Source organism: Monodon monoceros, unplaced genomic scaffold (assembly GCF_005190385.1).
Source record: "Monodon monoceros isolate NGI ecotype Baffin Bay Population unplaced genomic scaffold, NGI_Narwhal_1 Super_Scaffold_11, whole genome shotgun sequence".
In the NCBI taxonomy this organism is placed as follows: Eukaryota; Metazoa; Chordata; class Mammalia; order Artiodactyla; family Monodontidae; genus Monodon; species Monodon monoceros.
Genome location: NW_021703767.1, coordinates 54,468,030 through 54,490,043, shown reverse-complemented (window position 1 = coordinate 54,490,043; position 22,014 = coordinate 54,468,030). Strand labels below are relative to the sequence as shown.

The 22,014-nt window shown below is 38.6% G+C and overlaps 1 protein-coding gene across 2 annotated transcripts in view; it reads right to left on the bottom strand.

Moving 5' to 3' along the window:
* Positions 1 to 22,014, bottom strand: part of BBX (BBX high mobility group box domain containing) — a 278,665-nt gene that overhangs the window by 51,692 nt on the left and 204,959 nt on the right. For both annotated transcript variants that reach the window (XM_029215203.1, XM_029215204.1), the window contains 2 exons: positions 10,617 to 10,697; positions 7,279 to 7,353 (listed from right to left, as the gene is read on the bottom strand). In XM_029215203.1, coding sequence (XP_029071036.1) covers positions 7,279 to 7,353; positions 10,617 to 10,697 — 156 coding nt within the window. The remainder of the gene's footprint in view (positions 1 to 7,278; positions 7,354 to 10,616; positions 10,698 to 22,014) is intronic.

Sequence of the window (22,014 nt, the reverse complement as noted above, 5' to 3'; positions counted from 1 at the left end):
TGTGTGTGTGTGTGTGTGTGTGTGTGTGTGTGTGTGTGTGTGTGTGTGTGTGTGTGTGTGTGTGTGTGTGCGCGCGCGCGCGCGCGCCACGAAGCCTGTCAAATGCCTGCACGGCACACCCAGAGGCTCAGCGTCGAACTTCTGACCGCTCGGATGTATTACCTGCCAGCTGAGTTAATGCACAGCTGTTAGAGTCGAGGCTTGAGAATGGTTCCTTGCCTTGCAAAAGAAACCATCACCTAATGTTTAGTAAGAACTATTTTCCTCATCACTTATGGGAGGATTTTTACCTATTTGTAGGTACAGGGCAGTATTTTAAATGCTCAAGGTTGCTGGAAGCCTTATTTTCAAAGGATGTTGGGGGAGAGTCAACATATTTTAGCAGTCCAACGTTTCTAGAATCACCTAACAATAAAATTTTCATAGAACAACTTAGCGTTAAGATATAGTTTCTAAAAATGTCTTTTGGCTTCTTAATTGGGGGCAGGGGGTTGAATACATGTTAATGTCTGCAGCACTGGGCATAGCTGACCTTTCTTTTGAGAGTTTCCTCTGGATTTCCAATACTGCAGAGTCCTTGTTTTCCTCCTACCTCTCAGGCCACTCCTTGCTGTTCTTTGTTGGCTCTCCTTTCTATACAGAGCACTTAAATGTTTTCCCTCAGGGTTTTGTCTTAGGGCCCCCACTCTTTTTCTTTACACATTTTCTCTCAGTAATCTCATGTAATCTCTCAGTAATCTCTGATGGCTTCTAATATAAGCATAGCTTGTGTAATGCCAATTTGTCATATCATTGTTCATTTCCCTGTTTTTTTTTCTATTTAAGAGACATACACATCCTTTCAAGTAAGAATAATGTAGCTAATACATGTTTTTCAATGACAGGTCAGCTAGTGGTGGAAAGTGTGTGCTATGCTACCCTCCTGGGTAGGGGGCAGTAGTAGGCCATACTGTACAGTATGTTCATGGCTATGCTTTTTACTTTCCTCAAGTTGGATGGTGCTTGCTAATCTGTTAACCCCACTGTAGTCTCTCCTCTGCCTATTATGGAATGTTCTGATAAACAGGGTGGGTGTTAAAAGTATGTGATGTTCAGCAAAAGCGCCAAGAAAAATTATCACCCTGGGTGTTAAAACTGTTAATTTTATAGCTGACTGAGGTAGGGGCGCACACCAAGGAAAGAGGTGGTAAAGATCAAAAGCAAATTAGCTGGGAGGCTTTTGCAATTATGAGGGGTATCATAAACACTGTAGCCTGGGAGGAAATGACTAACAATTGTTGAGTGAATAAATGAATCAGAGAACAAATGAACAATATGAGATGATTGGTCTTTCTTACCTTAAAAGAAATATTAACACTTCCAATAAACCATGTAAGACTTTCACACTGATGAGCTGCAGTGTGAGTATATGGAGTCTGTGTTGAGTGTAATATTCCGTAACATATTGGGCATTCCATCATGAAAATGAATGCTTTAAATGTGCACCTATTGCTTATATCCAATTGTGACGATACCTTGGTGAGATTACGGTTGTATTTATATTGGCAAAGTAAAAGCCTTCTAAGGAAAGTTTTAATGTTCAAATCTATTTGTCTAAATTGTCCAGATTAGCTCCCTGTCTTCAAAGTAAATATGCAATTTTTCAACGCAAAGATGTACTCTAGGTGTAAGAGTCAGCCACACAGCAGAGAAGAGGATATGTGGACCAGGCAAGGCTTCCAGACTTGTTAAATAACGGAAGACAACAGCTCCCTTCTGGCATTACATTTGGTCATTAGTCTTCAGTAAACGAGATCTAAACAGTGACAGATGTGTCACTCTACCTGTAAACAACAAAAAATGCAGACAGGAAACTCACTTTGACCAACTTAATGGATCAGAGCCTGGAAACAGAGTGATGGCTCTTCAGAAGGGCCAAGTTGAATCTAGATGAATTATGAGCATCAATACAGAATGGGAGACAGGCTGAAATGCAAGGAAAACAGGCTCTGCACTCTATATTTCTTTCTAGATCTTGTAAAGCAGATGTATCTTTCTCCCTTTAAACATAAACATTTATGAGGAACCTACAAACAAAATGTTCTTTATTCAATTTCATGGTTCCATGCAGGTTACTTCAATGGGTTTTAAAACTATCAGATTTGGTTAAGAAGGAAAGATATCCTTCTCAGCTTGCGACACGGAGACCCAAGACATAAAAGAAAAAATATTTTCAACTTAAAGAAATGCCCAGGGCTAACTGTTTTTTTAAAAACTGCGTTTCTAGGATAATTGTATTACACGATAAATGACCAATAGCTAATGTCTTCCTAGAGTTATGAACACTTGTAAATGAAATTAACGCGAATGGTCTCTAAGAATTTTGCAAGCCTGATCTTAAAGTGATATTACAAAGCTAAACATTTTAAAGAGTAAATTGTTTCCTAAATTATACAAACACCTACTTTTCTCTAAGTGCACATAATAGGACTGAGAATCCCTCTGAAAAGGGATGAGGGGTATAAAGTGGCCCATTGGGTAAATTTCTATTATCTGCCCATTCCTTCCTCACTGAACCCTTTCCCTGTAAGTTCCAAGAGATACCAGAAAGTGCCTTACCAATGCTGATTTAATAACCTGTGGTAAAAATTGCAAACCACAGAGCAGTGATCTCAAACTGCGGTTCCCTAATAGGAAACTTGTTGAAAGTGCAAATTCTCAGGCCCCACTGCAGACTTAATAAGAAACTTTGGGGGTGGGGTTCAGCAATCTGTGTTTGAAGAAGCCTTTGAGGTGACTCTGGTGTATTTTAAAGTTTGAGAATCTCTGCTATAGACTAATTAGAACAAGAATTTCAAGAGTCTTTGTGTTTTCTCAAAGGTGATGGGTGTTTTATGAAATAATTATAAGAGTTTTAGGGATACAATCACAGTAATTATAGGCTATTCTATTTCTACTGCAATAGATATGCTCATAGCAGATTGTAGTAGATAATTTTACTAGTTCATCTAGTTAGCTATTGTTTAGATTTGAATAAACCAGCCCAGTACTGGGCTGACAATATGGTCAGATCATAACATGAAAGAGACTGAAACTTCTCTTGAGTCAGCTGAGGAAAGTGACTGGAGAGCACAAATATCCTTAAAGAACCATATACTATACTTTTCTTGTATAATCACATATAACATTTACAAATAAACAACTAAGTATGTAATAATTTAATTTGCTTAGGAATTGTAAGGGCTCTTAATTGTCAACCTATGCAAAATATAACTAGGAAAAATAATATACGGAGTTGAGAAGGGGAACTGTATTTGATTCTAGGGCAGAACATTTTATTTTGGTTTCTCCATCATGCATGTCTTCCTCTGTTAATGATGCCAGAAACAACTCATAGTAAGTTTTCAAATTAATTTTTTTAAAGCTTCCTCAAATCTTATAAGTGCACAGTCAAAAACCCTCAGAAGACAAGTGCCATTGAGGAGAGGAGTAACATCTGGAAATGTCTCCCTACACAACTCCTAAGTAAGAAGAGGTTCTTCCCCAGAAAAAAACTTTCTTTTGGAGGAGTGAGTGTACTGAGCAGTAAGAACAAATTCATTTAAGAGAGGTATGGGATCTTACTCTCCAGAATCACAGGACAGTGGCTGTTACACTATCAAACTGGTTCCTCAGAGCTGCCCAGGGCTTTAAGGCACCTAATAAATCTGATGGTGATCTCACTTAAACAAGAACCACACTCTAAGTGGCAATACCTGTTAGAAATGCATCAGCTGAGGTATGTCATACAAACATTTTTAATTAAATTGAAAACTCTCGGTAAATAGTGCATATGTAAATATCAGATGTGTCAAAGACGAGCCACTACGTTCTGATATTCATGCTACAGAGTGTAGAATTTAATCAAAAAGAATATATGGCAAATAAATTCTGTTTTGAAGGAGCTGTTTCTAAAAGGTTGGATGGGACTGCTCAGGTACCAACATTAAAAATAAATTTACAGTCATCACGTCAAAATTCTTTTTTACCTTTGAAAAAATTATTAGTATCAAGTAAAAGGATGTCAATGACTAGAGGAGAGCAAGGAAATATTAAACAAAACTATTCCCCAGACAATGAAAAGAAAAGCCTGTTTATCATAATGAAAAATTATGATAAAATCTTAATTTATTCAGATTCATCAAGCAAATTGTTCTTCGTGAAATGATACCATTATATGTTATTTTTGTTACCAGTTTTATAGAATAGCCCTCAACGAGTAAAGCAAATACTGTGGCAGAGAAGCCTAACAGATAAACAGGCCAGAGGGTTGGATCAAGTCATGGTGGTTGACACAAGTGTCCAAAGAGGAAGCAGCATTTTTTTTTTTTAATGTAAGCGCTGAAAGTAATTTTTTCTCATTTTCGAAGTAAGATGCTGGGTTTTCTCTTGCCAAAAGGATATCATTTTACATTTCATTTATGCAGCACTCTTTATGCAAATGAATCAAAGTGATTCAATACATCAATATTAAACAGAACAGTCTTGCTTGTCATTTTCTCTCAACCCTATAAAAAATTGCTTAGTTTATTATATGCATTTTTGTGGTACGCAGGCCTCTCACTGTTGTGGCCTCTCCCGTTGCAGAGCACAGGCTCCGGACGCACAGGCTCAGCGGCCATGGCTCACGGGCCTAGCTGCTCTGTGGCATGTGGGATCTTCCCGGACCGGGGCACGAACCCGTGTCCCCTGCATCAGCAGGCAGACTCTCAACCACTGCGCCCAAGGGAAGCCCCTATTATATGCATTTTTGGTTGAAATTAATAAAAAGGAAAATGGGGAAAGACCTAAAGCAGATGGCATCTTATTTTTACAAAAGGGATATATTTTATTATTTGTCATATAGTGCTCATTAGAAATGAGCATATGGTTGAGGCCAGGGCTTCTGTGGCAAAATCAAGCATTATCAGATTTGCCTCTCATCATACCAACCAAGAAAATACTCTGTAGTGTGTACTCTCTCTCTCTGGCTGACAATCCGAAGAAATCTAAGATCCTGCATGAGCTGACCTGACCTGAGCCCAGGGTTAAACGCTAATAAAAATACTGGCTGAAGCTACATCACACCCAAAGCTAAGCACTGATGATCTAACAGGTCCTATTCACCCCTGCATTCACTGTGAGAGTTATTCATCTACTACAGCATCTAATTTCACTATTGGAAAAATTTAATAAATTGGAATGCTATGGCCTTCACGTTGATAATTTTCCTAAGCTTTTAAAATAAGTTAAAAACAAGGCAAATTGAAATAAATGAATTACTGGAAAGTGTGTATTCTGCATGAACTCTTTAATGAATGCTTGTAAAATGGGTATAAATTCTGGAGATGATCTGTGATTAGAGCAAAGGCAGCAAAAAGCAATAAGCAGCCTCCCATGTGTATTATGTTAGTAATGGCAAGAGGCATGCCTAAAGTTCTCTATATGTCATAAAATTCCATTCCAATACTTCCTGAGCTCAATAAGTTTTCTGAACCCAATGTGTATATAAATATATATATATATATTTTAAAAGAAGGCCATACCTCTGCAAACTGAAACTATAAGACACTGATGAAAAAAATCAAAGATGACACAAACAGATGGAGAGATATACCATGTTCTTGGATTGGAAGAATCAATATTGTGAAAATGACTATACTACCCAAAGCCATCTACAGATTCAATGCAATCCCTATCAAATTACCAATGGCATTTTTCACAGAACTAGAACAAAAAAATCTCAAAATTTGTATGGAGACACAAAAGACCCCAGATAGCCAAAGCAGTCTTGAGGGGAAAAAAGGAGCTGGAGGAATCAGACTCCCTGACTTCAGACTATAATACAAAGCTACAGTAATCAAGACAACATGGTACTGGCACAAAAATAGAAATATAGATCAATGGAACAGGAGAGAAAGCCCAGAAATACACCCACGCACTATGGTCAACTAATCTATGACAAAGGAGGCAAGGATATACAATGGAGAAAAGACAGTCTCTTCAATAAGTGGTGCTGGGAAAACTGGACAGCTACATGTAAAAGAATGAAATTAGAACACTCCCTAACACCATACACAAAAATAAACTCAAAATGGATTAAAGACCTAAATGTAGGACTGGGCACTATAAAACTCTTAGAGGAAAACATAGGAAGAGCACTCTTTGACATAAATCACAGCAAGATCTTTTTGGACCCACCTCCAAGAGTAATGAAAATAAAAAGAAAAATAAACAAATGGGACATAATGAAACTTTAAAGCTTTTGCATAGCAAAGAAAACCATAAATGAGACAAAAAGACAACCCTCAGAATGGGAGAAAATATTTGCAAATGAAAAAACTGACAAGGGATTAATCTCCAAAATATACAAACAGCTCATGAAGCTCAATATCAAAAAAACAAACAACCCAGTCAAAAATGGGTGTAATACCTAAATAGACATTTCTCCATAGAAGACATGCAGATGGCCAAGAAGCACATGAAAAGCTGCTCAACATCATTAATTATTAGCGAAATGCAAATCAAAACTACAATGAGGTATCACCCCACACCAGTTAGAATGGGCATCATCAGAAAATCTACAAACAACAAATGCTGGAGAGGGTGTGGAGAAAAGGGAACCCTCTTGCACTGTTGGTGGGAATGTAAATTGATACAGCCACTATGGAGAACAGTGTGGAGGTTCCTTAAAAAACTAAAAATAGAATTACCATATGATCCAGCAATCCCACTACTGGGCATATACCCAGAGAAAACCATAATTCAAAAAGACACATGCACCCCAATGTTCATTGCAGCACTATCTACAATAGCCAGGTCATGGAAGCAACCTAAAAGCCCATCGACAGACGAATGGATAAAGAAGATGTGGTACATATATACAATGGAATATTACTCAGCCATAAAAAGGAACGAAATTGGGTCATTTGTTGAGATGTGGATGGATCTAGAGACTGTCATACAGAGTGAAGTAAGTCAGAAAGAGAAAAACAAATATCATATATTAATGCATATATGTGGAACCTAGAAAAATGGTACACATGAACCAGTTTGCGGGGCAGAAGTTGAGACACAGATGTAGAAAACAAACGTATGGACACCAAGGGGGGAAAGCGGCGGGGCAGCGTGGGTGGTGGTGTGATGAATTGGGAGATTGGGATTGACATGTATACACTGATGTGGATGAAACTGATGACTAATAAGAACCTGCTGTATAAAAAATAAATAAAATAAAATTCAAAAAAAAAGGCAAAACAACAACAAAAAAGAAGGCCATACCTCTGCAAACTGAAACAAGGCTGATGCTTGACATTGTTTTGAAGGAACATCAGGGTGGGAGGTACCTGAAGATATCTGAAAGGAAACAAATAATTTTTAAAGCACAAGGACATTTTACTATAACAGACTCATAGATTCTGCCAAATACTTCCACTGTACACACAGATAAAGATTAAGACATGAGTCATCACCCTCAATCCCTTTTAGAAAAACAGTATCAATGATAAATGAAGACAAAGGCCATGTTTCTAAAAACACATGTGGAAAGAACAAAAAAGACTGAGTTTGGCTCATTTGCCTTGTCTCTTGAAAGGGTGTAAGATATGTATCAAATAGCAGTTGAGGACACCTGTAGAGATAAATTTCCTTATTTCAGTGAATTTTCTAAAATATTATTAAAAGTTGAAAACTGCAAGTAAATCTCTCTCCTCCCTACAGCACTCCCCTCAAGCTGTTCTCTGCTTTGAGACAGCTGTGAAACAGGGTTGGAGAAGCAGACCATGTGGGTCAGAGTATCTGGGACTGAATCTTAGTTCTACTACTCACTAGCTACATGACCTTGGGCAGCTCAGCTAATCTCTCTTGAGATTTATTTTTCCCAACTGTAAACTGATGCTGGTGATGATAATCCTCATTTTACAGGATTATGGTAAGGAGAAAATAAGCCATAGAATACACTGCCTGGCATGGCACCAAAACTCAATAAATTGTTTATTGAATATGAACAGCATTTTTTTATTTTATAACACCATGCATCCTCCCATCCAACACACACGCACGCACACACACACACACACACGCCCCTCAGGTGTCTGACAGTGGATAGAGGATTCTGCCACACCATCCTTGCTTCAGCTAGGAGAACTTTTGTTTCTATTTGGTGATTATGGTAGCCTCATTAAAAGTTTGCTCTGAGGGCCACATGGAAATAGTTTTTAGGATGTTTTGAGAGCAAGGTCAGTTATTAATTTTGGTTTCAAAGTGAACAAAGTTTCTATACAACTACAAACTAGGGTGAAAATGAGTCACAAGAGCAGAAAGCGTGAGCATTGTAAATTCAGCCCATTTCCAGTTCCACAAAAGTCTTTTTCTTCAATTAACTGTGCTCACCGACTCCATCAAAGGGAACTTACTAAGCAATACATGCAGCTTGATCATGACTCCTCAATCCCAGCAATCATTTTTTCATATTAATTAAATTAAGTTGTTTAGAAAAACAATGGAGCCAGTTGGTGATACAATATCAAAGTCAATTTTAGGGATAAGAAAAAATTAGAAGACAGCCTGATGGAATTATTGACTCTATTCACTGCTGAAGGCATTAGGAAAATTTTAATTCCACCATATCTTTTGCATCAGACAAATAAGGATTTTTAGAACAAATATCAGTAAAAAGAAAAAAGATCTCCCAGATCCTATTTAACAAACTAGACATATACAAATTGTTGTAAATGGCTAAGATCTAACCAAGTACTTTGAAAATATTTCAGGGTAAAGATGTAGAACTCTTCTTGGTCAAACCATGAAACCTATCATTTCAAAAGACCTCCATGTGCAAGCTGTGACAGACTGCAGATATGAATCCACAAGGATGTTCCTGAAATCCTGGGAATTATAAACTGCAGGTCTTACTTCCGACATGACTTTTCACTCCTACAAACCCTCTATAAAAGTTAAAGAAAATAAATAGTTTGTGTAAGGGGAAATGCCCGACCTACAAGATATTTCTTTTCTTTTCTTTCTTTTTTTTTGCGGTACGCAGGCCTCTCACTGTTGTGGCCTCTCCCGTTGCAGAGCACAGGCTCCGGACGCACAGGCTCAGCGGCCACGGCTCACGGGCCCAGCCGCTCCGCAGCATGTGGGATCTTCCCGGACCGGGGCATGAACCCATGTCCCCTGCATCGTCAGGCAGACTCTCAACCACTGCACCACCAGGGAAGCCCATACAATATATTTCTTCAAGGATTAAATTAGATAGTGAACAAAACAGAACCAGTAGTATAAACAATCTAGATTTTTGAAAAGCATTTCACAAGTCTTTAAACAAAAGGATGTTTCTCCAAATTAATATTGGGATAAAGGAGATGTTGACATGAATAGGGAGCTCCTGAAGAAATATTAGGTTAGGGTCAGGGATCTCTTTGGAATCTGGTTTGCTGTAGTAACCAAAAACATGCACATGTGTCAACACACCCAAAATTTCATGTGAAATTTGAAAGATTTCACTACATCTTTCACCAGGGATCACTGGTTAAGTATCTCTGCTTTCAAAGTTGAGACTAGCATTATTTAATATGTCTGAAACTACTGTTTAAAAGGGAGTGCAGATTGAATCTGCTATTACATTAAATTCTTGAGGAAACAATATAAAAAACAATTGGAATTCATGGCACATCTCACAGAGAGCAGAAAGAAAAGTGATAGATAAGGAGTATTATGTGAGCAAATATATATTAAAACATTCTGGTGATATCAGCAGGACATTTAGGCATATAATAAACAATGTCATAAAAGGAATGACCTAATATGCCGGCGTGAAAAGTAATTCTGCCAATGAAATGTTGAGAACCACCAGGAAAGGACACTAGAGGAGAAAAAATTCTGAAACTAAAAATATGCTCTCCTTTGTACAAAACTGTACCACAAGGGGCAAACATTAGGAAGGATGACAGTGTGAAAGAAGGTCTAGTGAAAGACAATTAGAATGATCAAGGGAAGACCATGTGGTTTAAAGTTTAGAAAAAAGTAATCAATGATGGCTCCATATTGTGTTCTAGGGTAAACGCAGATATTTTGGGAAGCAGTCTTAACCTTTAGACTTGATGTCAAGGATAATGTGCTTTTCTACATCATCTCTGAATATGTCAGAGACATACTGAGCCAAACAGGTTTGACACAAGACATAAGATTTTGAAAACTGCCAACTGCATGCTAAAGTTTCAATTAAGAGAAGTTTACTTAAAATAAATACAAAGGAATGCACAGCCAATAACCATGAGTCAATTCTGTCTTCTGATTTAATACCTGACAAATCAATATCTGATAAATGACTAAGTTCTAAAAATAGTTCAATTACATTCTTAACTTCCCTATCCATGAATAAAAATTAGTGATGAGGTTTCAGTGCAATAATATTTAGTATGAGTTAATAACAAGCTTCTATAAACATATTTATTCCTTAATTAAGAGACTCTAAAGTTCCAGAATTTGGTACTATTTTCCGTTTTATGATTACTTGAGCTAAGAACGCAGGGTTCTTCTTTGCTTTAAGTTACTTTCATCAGCCCAAATTTAAGCTCACTTTACAATTTCATTAAGTATAAATTGTAATATATTACCTCGGCAAACTGAAATAATGGTGACTTCTGACGCAATTCAGAGGATTCTGAAACATCAGGCCTGCAGGTGCCAGAGGATATCTGAAACAAAGAAAGGTGGTATGAGGCATCATAAGAATAGCTTCTGGAAGACAACAGAAGACAAATGTCACGTAAAACATTCCTATTTGAGGAAGGAATGGTTTTGACTCCCCAAATTTGAGGCAGTACTGTGACAAAAAGGTAGTTATATTCTGCAAAGTCTTACACAAGGTTTTATCAAGTTTTATATGTTCATTCAACTTCTAAATAATGCCATAAATTGTAGGAGATAGACAGGACAATGCATTTCAGAAAAATTACTATTAACCAAAGAGAAATGTCTACAATGATGCCTATTTGATCTCTTGGCTTTCTGCAACCAAATCCAAAGAACATCTACTTCTTCCATGTTCTGTGTTTCCCCACTATTTCATATAACCTGACCACATGAAAATGCAAATGAGTTTCGATTATAAACCTTTTGGGAAAACAAAACTAAGGTCCAATTTTTGTTTTCCAGGGCTTTCATGTATTTATATACAAGCCCCAATCTTAGAAAAGTTAGTACTATTTTCCTAAGAGAAATTTCCTTTATAATATATTCTTGTATATTATTTACGACACTGGGTAAACATTTAATGCTCTACCATCTTTACCTGTGATTTTCATTATTAACAACAGTTACAGAAACAGCACTAATTTTTTTAAAAATTCTTGCTGTTTATCAAGTACTATTCTCAGGATACATAATTCCTCTTTATCTCAATGTTAAAAATTGACCCATTTCTGCATTTGGGTGAAATAATAACTTAGGTGGTAGCCTATAATTCAAAAGTCACAGGAGTCATAGAATGTTAGAGAGGAAGGATTTCAGCATCCCTCTGATCTAACCCTTTTTACAGATAAAGGAACGTAGGACCAGACAGGTAAATGACATCTCTACTCCCCAACATTCAATAATCCCCTTATTCTTTATTATTATAGCACTTAGCACTGACCACCACAAGCATAAATATCTGTTTATGGTCCATCTTCTCCCAGGGATTTTGTATAATGCAGAATCCTCAACATTGCCTGGGCACAATGTAGGTACTCAAGTATTTGTTGAATTAACTAAATCAAAATTGACAACATGTCTTCTAAACACCAAAACAGTGTGTCCCCTCTCTCTCCTTTCCTGAATGACAAGGTTAGAGAGTCTTAGGGAACAAGTTATCTTTCACTTTAGAGGAAAAATAAAAGTTAAAAATACTTTTTAATAACATGTTTCTGACAACAAAATAATCCAAGATCACTATTGAAAATCTGAAAAAAAAAAAAAAAAAAAAAAACAGAAGAAGAATCATCTCCCAAAGATAAGCACTGGTAATATTCCATGTATATTCTTCCAGTTGTGTGTATAGATAATGTTTTCAACAGAAATGGGACGATGTATTACAGTTACAAAATGTTCGTTTTTAACAATACATTGATTTTCCTGTTATTAAACCTTTTCCAATGTAATTTTAATAGCTGCATGTGATTAAATTAGATGGTTGAATCTATGGAAAAAGCTGGCAGTCACCCAGGTTATGTTCCTAAAACTAGAGTTTCTCACTGAACTTCTTCAGTAGACATGGAAGATGTGTTTCTCTAACAACGTCATAGGCCACTGGGCAGGAATAAGCATTTAAAATTTTAATTGTCACCTTTGGATTTGAAAGGGTAATGGCCAACTTCTTCCAGTGATAAGCTCCATAGAAAAGGTGCAGAAGCTTTAGTTAATTTGCCACCTGTGGTTTGGCTGCCAAAGCTTGATTCCCTCCCTGTCACTCGACTATTTGAAAACTAGTGTGCCAAAAAGTCCAGAAGTTTTTATTTGCTTTCTAAAACTTTGAAGCCAAGGAGACACAAAATGTACTAAAAAAGGCCAGCAAATCCTGAAATTACTAGCCACCAAAAATTCCTTCATTGGAAGGAATACTTGAATGAACTGTATCTTTATAATTTCTAAACAATGAAAAAAAATCAATACTGTCCTGGCTTACAAAGAAATCCTGTGTGCTTAACCCCTAGATATCTTGGTAAATAATCAAAATTTTGCTTAAAATTGAGCCTAGGGAATTCCCTGGCGGTCCAGTGGTTAAGGATTTGGTGCTTTCACTGCCGTGGCCCAGGTTCAATCCCTGGTCGGGGAACTAAGATCCCACAAATTGCGTGGCCAAAAATTAAAATAAAATAAAATAGAGCCTAGGACTAAATAAAAATTATAAAGTGACTTTATAAAACTTTAATAATGTAGGTTGTACACATGACAGAAAGCTATGGAGATATTTAGAATTAAGTATATTATCATATAGGGTAACTACCCTATATAAAGCCTATGTAATATATAACACATATTTTTATTTCTAATCCCATGATGCAGATGCATGAGAGTTATCATTTATGAGATTAGTTAACCTATGGCTCAATTAGAGTTCATATTAACTGTAAGAAGAAAAGTCAACTTTCTTTTAACTGCCATTATAGATAATATGGTCATGACTATGCATCTAGTCATAAAGGTTTAAAGTTAAATGAGACCCTCTGCAATCATTATGATGGACGGTCTTAAATAAAACTTTCTATTTGTATGGAGAATTCAAATGTAAGTACTTATCAAGACATCTATAATCCTACACGTTATGTCAATTGTACTGTGCAATCAGAGAAGTCTATGCGTGTGTGTTTGTGCTCCCCACACACCTGATGCACAATAGATGCACGATGAATACTGGCTGACTGACTTGATTCTCTGTGTTTATGAATATGAGGAATCTCAATGACCTGGCCAGGAATCACACAACAAAAGCTGTCCAATGGTTAAAACGGCAATTACAGTCACTGAGGCTATGCATTTTACGGTAGTGGATAACGTCTCCTTTTAAAATCTAGTTACTCTTACTTTAAAGCACTGTGCGTTTAGCCTTTATTTTCAGTGTAGTATAATGGAAACAGCACAAAATTAGGAGCCAGAAGAGTTGGCTTACTACTAAGCTGTGTGGTTACCTGACTTTCTAGGCCACAGAATGAACAGAAGCAGCAAATCAGAAGGGGCCAAGAGTGGGGATAAGAAAAAGGAAGAGGGGCTTCCCTGGTGGCACAGTGGTTGGGAATCCACCTGCCACTGCAGGGGATGCGGGTTCGAGCTCTGGTCTGGGAGGATCCCACATGCCACAGAGCAACTAGGTCCATGAGCCCACGTGCCAAAACTACTGAAGCCTGCGCGCCTAGAGCCCATGCTCTGCGACTGCAACAAGAGAAGACACCGCAGTGAAAAGTCCGCACACCGCAACGAAGAGTAGCCCCCGATGACCACCACTAGAGAAAGCCCGCGTGCAGCAACAAAGACCCAACGCAGCCAAAAATAAATAAAATAAATAAATTTTAAAAAAAAAAAGGAAGAGCATTGAAAAAGAAACAATGCCACCAGCAAGAAGACACAGAGTGAAAAGACTGTAGGCACAAATTTAAAAAAAAATTTTATTGAAGCATAGTTGATTTACAACACAAATGTTCTATAAAGCATTGTAGTCTATTTAAAACAAATAACCAGGGCTTCCCTGGTGGCGCAGTGGTTGAGAGTCTGCCTGCCGATGCAGGGGACACGGGTTCGTGCCCCGGTCTGGGAAGATCTCACATGCCGCGGAGCGGCTTGGGCCCGTGAGCCATGGCCGCTGAGCCTGCGCGTCCGGAGCCTGTGCTCCGCGGTGGGAGAGGCCACAACAGTGAGAGGCCCGCGTACCGCAAAAAAACAAAAAACAAAAAACAACAAATAACCAAACTACTGGGTGTAAGATAGGCTTAAGGATGTACTGTACAACATGGGGAATATAGCCAATATTTTGTAAAAACTGTAAATGGAAAGTAACCTTCCAAAATTGTATTAAAATTTTTAAAAATCTCGGTTATTTAGTAAAGTGGATTATCACAAAAGCTAAAAAATAAATTAAAAAAAATAAAATAGAGCAAGTAGTCCTAAAATTTTTCCTAAATGTAATAATTAATATTTATGTGATTCTAAGCTGTCAAGATGAGAATAATTATAAAATATATCCCTTATTAAAAGGCAGAAATGCATGTGATACATGCTAGACATATTTCCATCTAAAATCTCAAAATGTAAAAATGGTTGAATGACATGGAAAATGTACTGAGGTAGAATTCATTCTTGAGTGTTTGATAAATGAGGCATCCAGTGCAAGTGTATATATTTGTGCATACATGTAAATGTTTGGCAAAGAAATCTGGCATTACATCCACATGGAAGCAAAAGGTTATTTCCCACAAAAGACTCCTGTTTAATGTTATTAGAGGATCCTAGACCTTGTCACCTTGCAATATCACCTTGCTGTTTGTATTTACAGTATCATAAATTACTTATTAGGTGGGGTATGCTTTTTATGGAGAAACATCATTCTTCAACAACCATTCTTCAGCTAAAGCCAGCTTACTTTCTAAACATAACAAAATATAGAGATCGAAGATATCTGTTCATCAATTAAGAGGAAAGAAAAAATACCAAATAAGTAGAGATTCAATAAAGGGAGGAAAAAACCCAAGAAGCTCTTTTTAGAAATAGTCTCTGAAATAATCCATAAAGCCACTAGGTGTTGCTACATGCCCAATAAAGAAAACTGCTAAAGGGATTTTAAAAGCAGTTTTGTTAACAACATACGTTTTCAACTTCCCTTAAATCCAATCTTCCCTTTAAATTAGCTATAATTCTCAATAACCAAGGAAGGGGAATGATTAGTATAATTAAGAATTATGACGAGGGAATACTTTTTCCCCACAGGCAAAATGCACATCATGATAATGAGAGACATAGAAACATGATCCAGCCCCTTGATATAAAACAAGATCAAGCCACTCAGATGCACTGTTTGGAAAGCTAGGTTTTATTAAGAGCCCATTTCTACTTCGCAAGGCACAAGACCACAGGCACAGAGCTGGATCGTGATGGACACAGAGTCAACAAAAGGGATGAAGTACACTGGTTGTATCTAAACTCCACATCCCTGCTCTTGCTAATTTAAACATTTACTGATTACTCACTCCTTCAACAAACATTCCATAAACACCCATTACATACCAGCCACAAAGACTGCTGTTCCCTTTCAAGACGCTTACATCCCACTTGTGTGCATTATATGCTGGGGAATAAAATGAGACTAAGGGGATGTATCTGGCCATTAAGTTGCTTGCATTTCAATGCAGGAGACAGCTACACATTAAGAACGGACATGCCTCTTGGTGGAATATTACAAGGTCTGTGGGAGGACAGAGAAGCAGCCTTCATTCTTTCTGGGGACAGATGGAAGAAGTAAGGTAAGTAGCATCTGAGATCTCCCTAGAAGGAACACCAGAATTGTGGAAATGATGTGGTCACAGCAGGAGGAAAAGCATGGAGGAAGTGCCCTGTGTGTGTGAGAAGCAGTGACTTTCCCTGTGTGACTGAAGCCTGAGATGCCCGGGAGTGCAGTGGGAGATGAATCAGACTGAGAGGGAACTGAATGCTAGGTTAAGCAGTCTGAAAATTAGGCTGGAGGCAATGGGGAGTCAGCCAAGGTTTTCAGTCAGAGGAGCGGCATGATGAGAGATGTGTAGTTAAATAATTCTGTCAGTGGAGTGCAGGATGACCTTGACTGGGGAGTGACTGGAGGCGAGAGACCAAATAGAAGGTTAAGGAAATAAACCAGCTGAGATGCGGGGCCCCAATTAAATCAGAGATGGCATTTGCCAGGGCTCAGTAATTGCCTGGAAAGGTGTCAGGGTGGAGGGAGAAGGGTCAGTCAGTGCCAGTGTTCCTAAGGTAAGTTAAACCCTTTCACCAAAAGAGTGAATAGGAGAGAAGGAAGACTGTTTAGGCAGTGGTGGAAGGCGGGGTTGTCTTCTTCTGGAGGAGAGGGGTTGGGGGTAGAGGATTCCATTTCAGAGTTCAAGGACAAAGATCCCGTGTGACTCCAAGGCCCAGTGATCTGATTCTCACCCTCATTCAGCCTGGCCCAGGCTTTCCTACAATTGGCAGCTTCTGCCAGGTATCCTTCTATAACGGAGGACCTGAGTGATCACTTAATTTGCATTTAATATGAGATGTTAAATGAAGCTCTGAAATGGACTTGAGCTTTTAAACACAGGTGAATTCAATGTAAGTATATTACATACAAGTTAGTCCTTCAAAACCTACTTAAGGAGTAAAATGAAGCCACTCTTAATTAAACCTAAATGAGGTAAAGGAGCACCTGAGGACTAAAGCAGCGCACCTGACTGGCAGACACTAGGACTGGGCTGCAGTTGAGAGACAGCGGGGCCACCCTGAGGAGCGCAACCCAACAGCACCGCATAGAGTTGTGAGCGCCTCAAAATTAGAATGTAAGTCAAGTCATTTGGCTGAGAGGAAGGATAAGTCCCTGGTTTTTCTCAGGGCACCAGGGCTACCAGAGTCAAGTTTCCTGTCATTCTAAGCTGTGTGGCAGAGCACTAGGATGGAAGTCCAGGACAGACTCCAGGTCACCTCTACAAACTGCTATAGTAGTTGAGACAAACCATAGCATCTTCCTGCCTCAGTTTCCTCATTTGATGAAACAGGTAACAACGCTACTGACGTCTTCACAGGACACTGTGAGAACAGAATGCAGTCGTGTATACAAACATGCTCTCAACGACAACGTACCACCCTTCTCGTTTACCTTCTTGTTCTCTATTCTCCTCTTTCTCTTCCCGCTCACTTGTTGCCCACCTTCCCCACTACCCCTTCCCACCATCTCTGGAAGACCGAAGAGTTCATGTGAGTTCACCACTGTCTTGAGCAACGTGGCCTAGGAACTCAACGAGGACAGATGCTTGTCAATCTGGTTGGGTAGAAGGACTTGATTCTCTGGGCTTTGAGCCCCACTGCAGAGAGACGGAAGAGGTTGGGCTGGATGGGCAGTTCCAGCCAAAGCGGGCAGTGAGCAGTGACATGAAAAGGAGAGGTTTCTAACCGGAGTTGAGAAAGCTCAAAGAGCCTATTTAATGTAAAATTTAAGTATAGCATTTCCTCACAAAATATGTTTAAAAGCTATAAAACTGTGAGAAGGGAAATTAACAGCTTCAGTGAGAAGGGGGCAAGAGTTGGGGATAGGGTTGGAATTCAGTAGATTTAGGCATCCTGGAGTAGTCAAATATAGTAGCCTAAGAGAGGCACATGTCAAACTAGCTCAAATGTACCAACAGGCAGTAAAATAATTTTCCCCACTTCACTGATATCAGATATTATAAGAAAGCGGAAAACTTTCAATTTTATCAAAAATCTGTATTTGTTTTAAATTTAAAACTCACAGTGTTTTAAATATAGACATATTCATTAACAAGTATTGGTATTATCACCTTTTCTCTATCTTAGATTTCACCCACCTCATTACTTAATGGAAAATATACAGGTTTAAATCCTAGTATAATGACTTTCTTGCTCTATGACCTTAGACAGGCTATTTAACCTCTCTAGCCTAGTTTCCTCATTTACGAAATGCGGAATAATAAACCAACCTCTTAAGGCTCATGGAAGGATGAAATGAGATAATCAGTGTAAGTGCCTAGTGCAGTACTTGGTCCCCAGAAAGCACTCATGAAATGGCTGCGTAAGGGTGCAGACACCACTGCATAAGTGGCCCAAGTTGAGGTCAGGTGGGTGGGGACTGAATCACAAAGGTCCCTGTAGGCTATATGAAGACTGAAGCTAGTCCCCCGGGTTCAAATCCTAATTCTGTCACTTCACGGCTACACAATCTTGAACAGATTATTTGCTCAATGTGAATACGCTGCTAGTAAAACATACCATAGCCTGTAGGAGTAATAGCCTGACATAATATAAGCTTTCAAGTTAAGTATGAAATACCAAGAATAAATTATGGTAATAATACTAGGTACCTACAAGAATGCTTTTCAGGAGAGGTGAAAATGCCTTACAGGTTTTATTTAATTAATCTTCATAGATGTCTTGGGAGTTAGAAGCAAGTGGGTATTATTATTATTTTTTTAACATCTTTATTGGAGTATAATTGCTTTACAATGGTGTGTTAGTTTCTGCTTTATAACAAAGTGAATCAGTTACACATATACATATGTTCCCATATCTCCTCCCTCTTGCATCTCCCTCCCTCCCACTCTCCCTATCCCACCCCTCTAGGTGGTCACAAAGAACCGAGCTGATCTCCCTGTGCTATGCTCCCTGTGCTATGCGGCTGCTTCCCACTAGCTATCGGTTTTACATTTGATAGTGTATATAAAAAGAAACGAAATTGAGTTGTTTGTAGTGAGGTGGGATGGACCTAGAGTCTGTCATACAGAGTGAAGCAAATCAGAAAAAGAAAAACAAGTGGGTATTAATAGTTCCATTTTACAGGATGGAAGGCAAAGAAAAACGTGGCTTGATCGTAACTCTACTGTCGTATCTCTTCATTCCAACAAAAGAACTAGGCATTCTGAAATCACAGACTCAGGTCTAATATTACTTCCCGAACATCTGAAAGTTTGCCTTCAGTTCATTCATTCAACTAAATAGATATTGACACCATCAAACCTTTTCATCAGCCAAGATTACTCTGCCTAACTTTTCTTATTTTCTTTTATTCCCCAAACCATCTTTTCTGTTCTAGCCAAGATGACTTTCTGGTGCTCACTTAGGTCCAATACTGAAATGTCGACCTTTCCAATATTATTCCAAGCTGTTCTATATTATTATGTGTTGAATAATCTCCCCTTCCATTTCTGAAATGTATCACTCCCTGCCTTTATTTTTTAAATTTAATTTAGCTTTACATTTTTATTAAAATAAGTTAAAAATATAACACTATAGAAATTTTCAGTCCTGAAGATTACTTCTAGAAATTCTAGATCAAATACTTATACTTTATTTATTACATTTTCATCTTCAGATAGTAACTCACCGATATGAATCATGAAGGCTTAACTCAATGTAACTAACTGCCTTCTCTTTAGCTCTTCCCAGAGTTTGATGTGAACATTATTACTTTCATTTCTTTCTTTTAAAGTAAAAAGGAAAAGTGTTCACTTAAGCTGCTAGACACTGTAGAATGGACTGGCTCTCTACAGCCCCCTGGTTAGCATATTTTAAGCTTATACCATATTTTCTTGATTAAAAAGCTTCATTTGTTTTTCAGCTTCTGTTTGCTAAAATCTCACATTCATTGGAAACACTCGTTTCCATTTCCTTCACTATTATGGGGTTATTTCCTAATAAGACTTCTATGCTTACATTTCACTGGGTGTCAGTAGAGACAAGCTTAGGCTGCTATTTTGAGTGTGTGTGGGGGGGTGTAGGGTGTCACTCCCTGATGGCTGCGTTGCTCAATACAGGCAAACCTCGGAGATACGACGGGTCCGGTTCCAGACCACCACAATCAAAAGTGAATATTGCAATAAAGCTAGTCTCACAAAGTTTTTGGTTTTCCAGAGCATATAAGTTATGTTTACACTATAATGTAGTCTATTAAGTGTACAATAACATTATACCTAAAAAAAAAGGACATGCTTTAATTTTACAATGCCTTATTGCTAAAAAATGCTATCATCTGAGCCTTCAGTGAGTCATCCTTTTTCTGATGGAGGGTCTTGCCTCGACATTGATGTCTGCTGACTGGTCAGGGTGGTTGGTGGTAGACGAAAGTTAGAGAGGCTGTGACAATTTCTTAAAATAAGACAACAATGAAGTTTGTCACATTAATTGACTCTTCCTTTCATGAACGATTTCTCTACAGCATGCAATGTTGTTTGATACCATTTTACCCACTTTCAAAATTGGAGTCAATCCTCTCAAACCCTGCCACTGCTTATCAACTAAATTTATGTCACACTGTAAATCCTTTCTCATCATTTCAACAATCTTCATAGCATCTTCACCAGGAGTAGATTCCAGCTCAAGAAACCACTTTCTTTGCTCCATTAGAAGCAACTCCCCATCTGTTAAAGTTTTATCATGAGATTGAAGCAATTCAGTCACATCTTCAGCTCCTAATTTCCACCACATCTGTAGTTACTTCCTCCATGCAAGTCTTTTTTTTTTTTTTTTTTTTTTTTTTTTGCGGTATGCGGGCCTCTCACTGTTGTGGCCTCTCCCATTGCAGAGCACAGGCTTCGGACGCGCAGGCTCAGCGGCCATGGCTCATGGGCCCAGCCACTCCGCGGCATATGGGATCTTCCCGGACCGGGGCACGAACCCGTGTCCCCTGCATCGGCAGGTGGACTCTCAACCACTGCGCCACCAGGGAAGCCCCTCCATGCAAGTCTTGAACCCCTCAATGTCATCCACGATGGTTGGAATCAACTTTTTCTCAACTCCTGTTAATGTTTATTTTTTTGTTTGTTTTTTATTTTTTTGGCGCACTGCACAGCTTTTGGGATCTTAGTTCCCTGACCAGGGATCGAACCCAGGCCTTGGCAGTGAAAGTGCCAAGTCCTAACCACTGGACCGCCAGGGAATTCCCTTAATGTTGATATTTAGATCTCTTCCCATGAAACGCAAACATTCTTAATGGCATCTAGGATGGTGAATCCTTTCCAGGAGGTTTTCAACTAACTGACTTTGCCCAGATCCAGCAGAGGAATCACTATATATATATGGCAGCTACAGCCTTACAAAATGTATTTCTTAAGTAATAAGACTTGAAAGTCGAAGAGACTCCTTGTTCCATGGGTGGCAGAATGGATGTGTTAGTAGGCATGAAAACATTAGTCTCGTTGTGCATCTACATCAGAGCTCTTGGATGACCAAGTGCATTGCCAATGAGCAGTAATATTTTAAAAGGAATCTTCTTTTCTAAGCAGTAGGTCACAACAGTGGGTTTAAAATATTCAGTAAACTGTTATCAACAGATATGCTGCCATCCAGGTTTTGCTGTTCCACTTATACAGCACAGGCAGAGTTGGTTTAGCCTAACTCTTGAGGGCCCTAGGATTTTCCAAATGGTAAATGAGCACTGATTTCAATTTAAGTCACCAGCTGCATTAGTCCCTAACAAGAGAGTGGGTTTGTCTTTTGAAGCCTGGAAGTCAGACATTGACTTCTCCTCCCTAGATATGAAAGCCCTAGATGGCATCTTCTTCCAATAGAAGGCTGTTTCATCTACACTGAAAATCTGTTGTTCAGTGTAGCCACCTTCATGAAGTATCTTAGCTAGATCTTTGGGATAACTTGCTCTAGCTTCTACATCACCACTTGCTGCTTCACCTTGCCCTTTGATGTTATGGAGATGGCACCTTTTCTTAAAGCTCATGAACCAGCCTCTGCTGGCTTCAAACTTCTCTTCTGCAGCTTCCTCACCTCTCTCAGCCTTCACAGAATTGAACAGTTACG